This window comes from Eucalyptus grandis, chromosome 3, assembly GCF_016545825.1.
Source record: "Eucalyptus grandis isolate ANBG69807.140 chromosome 3, ASM1654582v1, whole genome shotgun sequence".
In the NCBI taxonomy this organism is placed as follows: Eukaryota; Viridiplantae; Streptophyta; class Magnoliopsida; order Myrtales; family Myrtaceae; genus Eucalyptus; species Eucalyptus grandis.
In genome coordinates, this window is record NC_052614.1 from 55204566 (window position 1) to 55210580 (window position 6015).

General features: G+C 39.9%; 1 protein-coding gene across 2 annotated transcripts; it reads right to left on the reverse strand.

The window, feature by feature from the left end:
- Positions 1 to 2427: 2427 nt before the first annotated feature.
- On the reverse strand, positions 2428 to 5977 carry LOC104437814 (vacuolar protein sorting-associated protein 32 homolog 2). 2 transcript variants are annotated; one of them, XM_018871232.2, is made up of 8 exons: positions 5857 to 5977; positions 5620 to 5773; positions 4922 to 5021; positions 4259 to 4344; positions 4060 to 4151; positions 3418 to 3532; positions 3133 to 3328; positions 2428 to 2757 (listed from the first exon to the last, which is right to left on the reverse strand). In XM_018871232.2, exons 2-7 carry the CDS (start codon positions 5692 to 5694, stop codon positions 3137 to 3139), a joined length of 660 nt encoding a protein of 219 aa, XP_018726777.2. In that variant the 5' UTR covers positions 5695 to 5773; positions 5857 to 5977; the 3' UTR covers positions 2428 to 2757; positions 3133 to 3136. The 2 variants fall into 2 exon arrangements, with proteins under 2 accessions (XP_018726777.2, XP_010049157.2); XM_010050855.3 differs by having other exon boundaries at positions 5620 to 5916.
- Positions 5978 to 6015: the final 38 nt, after the last annotated feature.

The following is a 6015-nucleotide window of genomic DNA, read 5'->3' on the forward strand; positions in this document are numbered from 1 at the left end:
GAAAAGTATCATCTTTAAGGAATGTAATGGAGTGTCACGCGGTGCTAACTTAGGTCTCCTCTACATTTATTACACATTCGTGCTAGTAGTATGAAGATCCTTAAACACTAACCTGAGAGTCTAACTGAACTTCAAACGTAATGTCTATGGTTTCCCTCTACCAAATATCATTCTATTCATACAAGACAAACCTCTAAATGCCTTCCCTATTCCTGTGCTATTAAACTAAGAGTTTTCAAAGAACTCGGCTCATATGCAAAATTAAGATAAGTACTATGTTCCGCAGCAAATTTCCATTCAATGCAGCTCTGGGAGAGAGCAATATTGCATATGACAATAAAAGATCGTACAAATACCATAGACGAAAAACCAACATGTCATCAACACTAGACAACAATCAAAACTAGGAAATTTAACATGTCTTGTAATTGAATGGATCCATATTCCAAACAACATGCTCTTACAATTTTTAATAGATGGGAAAAGAAAAGGAGCAAAAACAACAAGTTTCTGACTAAATAAGTGCCTAATGTACCAACAGAGTTCAATACAATTCAACTAGAGGAACAAGTCAATATGATAATCTTACAAGAAATAATGTTTTATATTCTCAGCCTTCTCTTTCCCAAGAAAAATGGTAATCAATTGATTGCCATTGCAATTTTGACTTAAAATAGCCAATCAAACCAAATTGTGTCCGAGCTAAATCAAAGGTAATTAAATTGCCAATTGAGTTGAGTTGGACATTAGCGGCAAAGATTAGTGGTGAAAGTGAAGGTACCTTGCTGATGGAGCAGCAGAAAGAGAGGAAGCTGTCACAATAGAAGTTGCGCTTGTGCTTCTGTTGAGGTGCTTCGCGAAGGTGACATTCCATTTCTTCAGAGCTCTTGTGATTGTTGGATTTGGGATGAAGAAAAATTCTAGAGATTATTTTGGGTTTGGAGCCCAAGGGAAGGCTCCAAGGTCGTCACACCCCAGGCGCAATGATGCTGGGGTCACACGATCTCAACGAGCCTCACAACAACAAATCTAGAGCGACGGTACGACCGTCAACTAGGCGATTGGCAAGGGCCATCGACCAAGCAACCAGAGGCGACCAAGCGAGCGATATGTTTCTAGCGAGATGCAAGGTGAATGACAAGTGCAAGCACGCTAGCAAAGAGAGGTGAGAGAAGAGAGAGATAGATATGAGGGTTTTATGTTAAAAGGGGTAAATGTGGAATTATGTTTAATGAGTGAGGATAAGATTGGAAATTTAAAAAATTCTTTAATCCAAATCTTTTGCATGCCGAAAAAGCCAAAATGCCAAAGCAGGTGGGAGGGGGGCTTGAGTTAAAGGCCTTGTAGGGAATGCTAGCATTGGCAAAAAATGGACTCTAAAAATTCAATGCCAAACACACTAGCATTCGGCTATGGGTCTTTAGAAGCCTAAGGGGCATTGCAAGGCTGCTGCCAAACACAACCTTAGTCGACTTGATTGTTGAGCTAGTTGGTGTCGCCCATGCTCGACCAAGTTCATGAGCATTATCTCTTATTTAAGAAAAAGCGACTCGATTTTGGGCCTGGTGGAGCGTTTACAAATCACGTAGCTGTTAGTAATGCAACATGCTAAAAGCTGCCCCAAGGTATCGAGTCCTCTGGTGTTTTGGATGTAGCAGACTATTGGATACAAATAAAGGGCCACCAGTTTCATGAACAGTAGTACTAGCACTGTGCCAAGTGAAACACTAATTTTTAGTGCTAGGCCAGTTTGTTTACACTTAAACAAAAGGTAACTTTTTGCTTTCTTATCAAAATCTAAAATCTTATTAAAATATTACAAAACTTTTTGGTCTTTCGGATTTAAAAACAATCAATTTCAAGGAGCTTCGGAATTTAGAAAAAAAAAATTTGTCGAAGAGCGCGAGCGGCCCATGTTTTGATACAGCAGACAACTAGAAGTCATCAATCAAGGACACGCCATCATCCAACAACAACATCGACCAAGTCTTGTCCCATTAAACAAGGTCTGCTACGAAGAATCTTCCCATGTCATTTTGTAAGATCTAAATGATCAGCATGTCATAAATTGTGAAGTACGATGCCTTGAGAGACGACTCCAATGTCCAAAACTCTAACATTAAAAGAAAGAAGGTAAAACTCAGATTTTACCAGGCCAGAACAAATGCTTCCACCGCCAAGTGTATTTTCTATTGGTCTCATGCTAAACCACATGATTCTATCGACGGGTTAAATTAGCCAAACCAAAAGGTTTCATCCCCTCTCTCTTTTCAAATGAAGCCTCAGAACCACAGAACTTCTCGCCTTGATTCATCAAGAACAACTGTCATATGCTAAATTTTTGCAGCAAATAAACTGAGATGGTTTACTTGAGCGTTCCAGAATGATGATATGAGTTCGAAAAGATGAAAAATAGAAAGCCGTTAGTAAAGGAAAAAAGGACTAAAGTGCGCAAGCAATTTACTCCTTTTTCATTAGAGCATACACTGGATAAGTAGCCGAACGTCCATATACATAGTATGACGCAATGGTTGCACAACAACTAAAAATAACAGAGAAAGGAAGGAGGAACTACATTAATAAAAGTAGATGTAGTATAATGCCTAATCCATCTATGCAGCGTGTTATGACCAGTCTAAATTCGTTTCCAGAAGAAAAGAGCTGTAGCAGTAGATGGTCGATGGTACTGGAGAAAGAAGCGCTGATGTTTCTTCCACCGTCATGATTATTTACACAATCTATTCTTATCATCGGTAACTGCAGAAACAAAAGGACAAGTAGATGAGAGGACGAATGCATATCTATCATCCTTAGTTGGGTCGGGGACTTTGAGAAACAAATTCTTAAAGACAGTGAAAAAAAGAAAGAGGCTAATGGGATGTGTATGGGAAAAAACCCAAATGATCAATCAAACCAAGTGAGGCATGCAAGAAAATGAAGCTGCAGGAACAACCATAACACCACGGACCTAAACTAGCTCAGATATTGTGTAATTAGAATCAAAAGACTCTGTTAGCCAAGTGCCCCACACCGTCATTCACCAAGATGTGATGCAACTTCAGGAAAAGAAAACAAACGGAGGGCCACAAAGAAGCTTAACCAAGAAACTTGAAACGGATGTTATGGAATCACCTCTCTACAAAGCCATTTCTGCCTGCAAGGCAGCGAGCTCATCATCCTCAGGCGTGTTCTTCACTGGCTGAGGACGTGACGGCTGCTTGACTGCAGGAACGTGCACTGGAGCAGGGGGAGCAGTTGTGGTAGGCTCGAGAAGCTGGTCCTCCAGCTCAGCCCCTTCCAATTCTTCGAGCTCCGCTTCCAGTTCATCCTAATATAGCAGTCAGAATTTACTTTAGCCACAAATATTCTATCAAGAACTTGTTTAAAAATAAGTCACGTGACTTTTAGAGTTGCTACTTCATCGAAATCAGCTGCTGCACCAATCGGTGCGGACAAGGCCTCCTGAATCTGTTTCATGTTTTCAGTCTGATCGTTGACCTCGTCCATTGTTCTATCCAAGTCGTCGATGTTCCTGATATTTAAAAGGAATCACACTAAACCTTAGAGAAACAGTTAATGCAATGAGAGCATAGAAGCAGTATCTACACATTAATGTATTTTTTTTAAGGCTTACGAAGGGATGAGAGAAGAAAAGGACACTCCTAGTGTTAAAAAACAAAAGGGCCTGATTATAGTACAAAGTACTTTAAATCAAAAAACTCTCTTTAGTGTCTCCCATCAGTTCATTTCATGTGGCCTCTTTCACAGGGTTTACCATCAGTACATTTCATAGTTTTTAATTCCTACACTTTTAGAACCGTCTGTGTTGTAGATCCATCAGTAATTCAATTTTAAGGGAAAAACACTTGCATTGGATTTCATCCAACTAATTACTAAATAGAGCCTCGATTAGATTTTTCGCTCTACTGGCAAAAACAAAAGCAGATTTGTTGCTTCAAATATGGTAAAATCTTCCACGCAAAACAATGTACAGAAATCCAGGCACAGAATCTCCATTTTTTTTTTCCTCTAGTAGATACAGTTGAAAATGGTACATACGTTGCCTTATGCATGGCCTTCATGGTGGCGGCTCCGCTTCGCAATGCATCGACAGTCTCTGTTGTGGCCTTGGCGCCTTCTAACATGATCATCTAACATTTTTAAAATGGAGCCATGGTTTGAGATTTTAGGTGTTTCCATTCTAAGCATAGAGACAGAGCATCCAAGTGGAAGTAAAATGGCCAAGCAGCAAGCATACCTGATCATGTATGCGCAACTGATAACTTCCAAGCTGTTCAATTTGTGTTTCATACATCTTTTTCTTCTTCAAACATTGAATAGCAGCTGCAAAATAACACCAATATGCACACTCACTGAGTGATTTAAGCACAAATGAGTTTCCAATCTACATCTCCACAATGGGGTAATAATTGGCAAGAATCTGAGACCAATTGGAGTTACCATGTCCGAACTAAAAGAGAATATGCTATCTCTAGCACCTTGTGACTTCATAATTGCTTGGTGCTGCTGAAGCTAATTATTTATCAGGAGGAGGACATTTAACCATGATAAGAATCAATGTCTCAGTTTAAACTCTATAACTGTACAGCACAACCACCATAGTGTTTTTCTGGATACCAACGGCACGAACAGAAAGAGAGAACATTTTTCAAAGGACAAGTCAACTAATTTCGGTTTCAGCATCAGACGATCCCCAGCTACAGTTTCATTATCCAAAATATCACATCTGAACACATTGCATGACCAAGGTTAAGCCACTGAAGAGTGATTGAGAATAACTCTGCATTATTTCTATCAATATTGGCTTTCCATCACATGGCAATTTAATCATTAAAGCATTTCAAATTCCCGTAGTTGAAGATCCAAAGAGAAGAACAATGGAAGCGAGCGGAGGTCATACCATTCTTTTTCTTGGCCTTGGTATATGTCTTGGCCCTTTCAACCTCCGCAGCAGCCTTCTTGGCGAGGAAGTTCTCCTTCTTCTCTAACATCTCGAGCGTCTACAATGATAAGTGGCAGAGGTAACAATCTGAAGAAGCTCTCCCGCAAATTTCAGCACGATTTCCAGTTAATTGAATGGGTATAACATGTTATCCACATGGGATCAAGACAAAAGCAGTTTTGCATCTGTTACAGGGGCTTTACAGATGATTTTATATCACTTTGTAAATTAAAGAACCGAGTATCACATGTTTAGCTAGTAAAAAAATTAAAGAACAGATTGTTGGCTGCATCAAATCTATTGCTTCTCTAATTTCACCCACCAATTGAGATATAAATGGAAATTTACAATCACAAAATCAAATAAATTCCACAAACTAAAACCATCCAACCGATGATAAATTACATGTAGGATGACCTAACCTAGGATGACCTGGAGCTGAAACATATCAGCGACATCAACTGATTAACGGGTCATAAACCCAGATCACGCTACGACTATTAACACGATGACCCTCCAGAAAATCTATGGTCCTCTGGACACCACCAACGAGAAAATGGAAAATCAAAATAAAAAGAACAGGAATAAAGACAAAATATCATAAGCAATCAAATTACTTTAAAGAATTAAACAGAAGGAAACGATCAGAATCCTACCTCGTTCAATTTATCTATCGTCGTTATGGCACTGGCAGTTGATTCCTTCTTCTTCGTAAACATTTTCTGAAACATGGTTGAAACCCTTTCTTCTGCAAGACAAGAACTTTCTTCCTCCCCGAGCTCAAGAAAGCTTTACCCGATTCCAGAAAGACTGCGACGACCAAAAGTGGGAGAATTTTATCAAATGGGTTGGAGTAATTTTCCGGGAATACCCGAAACCGAGGGCATGCGGACCTTTGTGGACCGATAGGTGAGCTTCCAAGAAACCCCTGTAAAAGTGCAACGTGTCAGAGGAGAGGTGACTTTTGTGGACTTCTGCTGGTCCGCGGTGAGGATGACCCGTGTATTCCTTGCACCTTCGACGAAACGTCAGCTTCGGTGACGCAGGAAAAG

Coding starts and splice junctions, on each gene's coding strand:
- LOC104437814 (XM_018871232.2), bottom strand. CDS start 5,694: ATGTTTCAGAAAATGTTTACGAAGAAGAAGGAATCAACTGCCAGTGCC. Junction 4,345..4,921: donor CAAGGCCAAGAAAAAGAATG/GTATGACCTCCG, acceptor GTTATTTTGCAG/CTGCTATTCAATGTTTGAAG. Junction 4,152..4,258: donor AGTTGCGCATACATGATCAG/GTATGCTTGCTG, acceptor TAAAAATGTTAG/ATGATCATGTTAGAAGGCGC.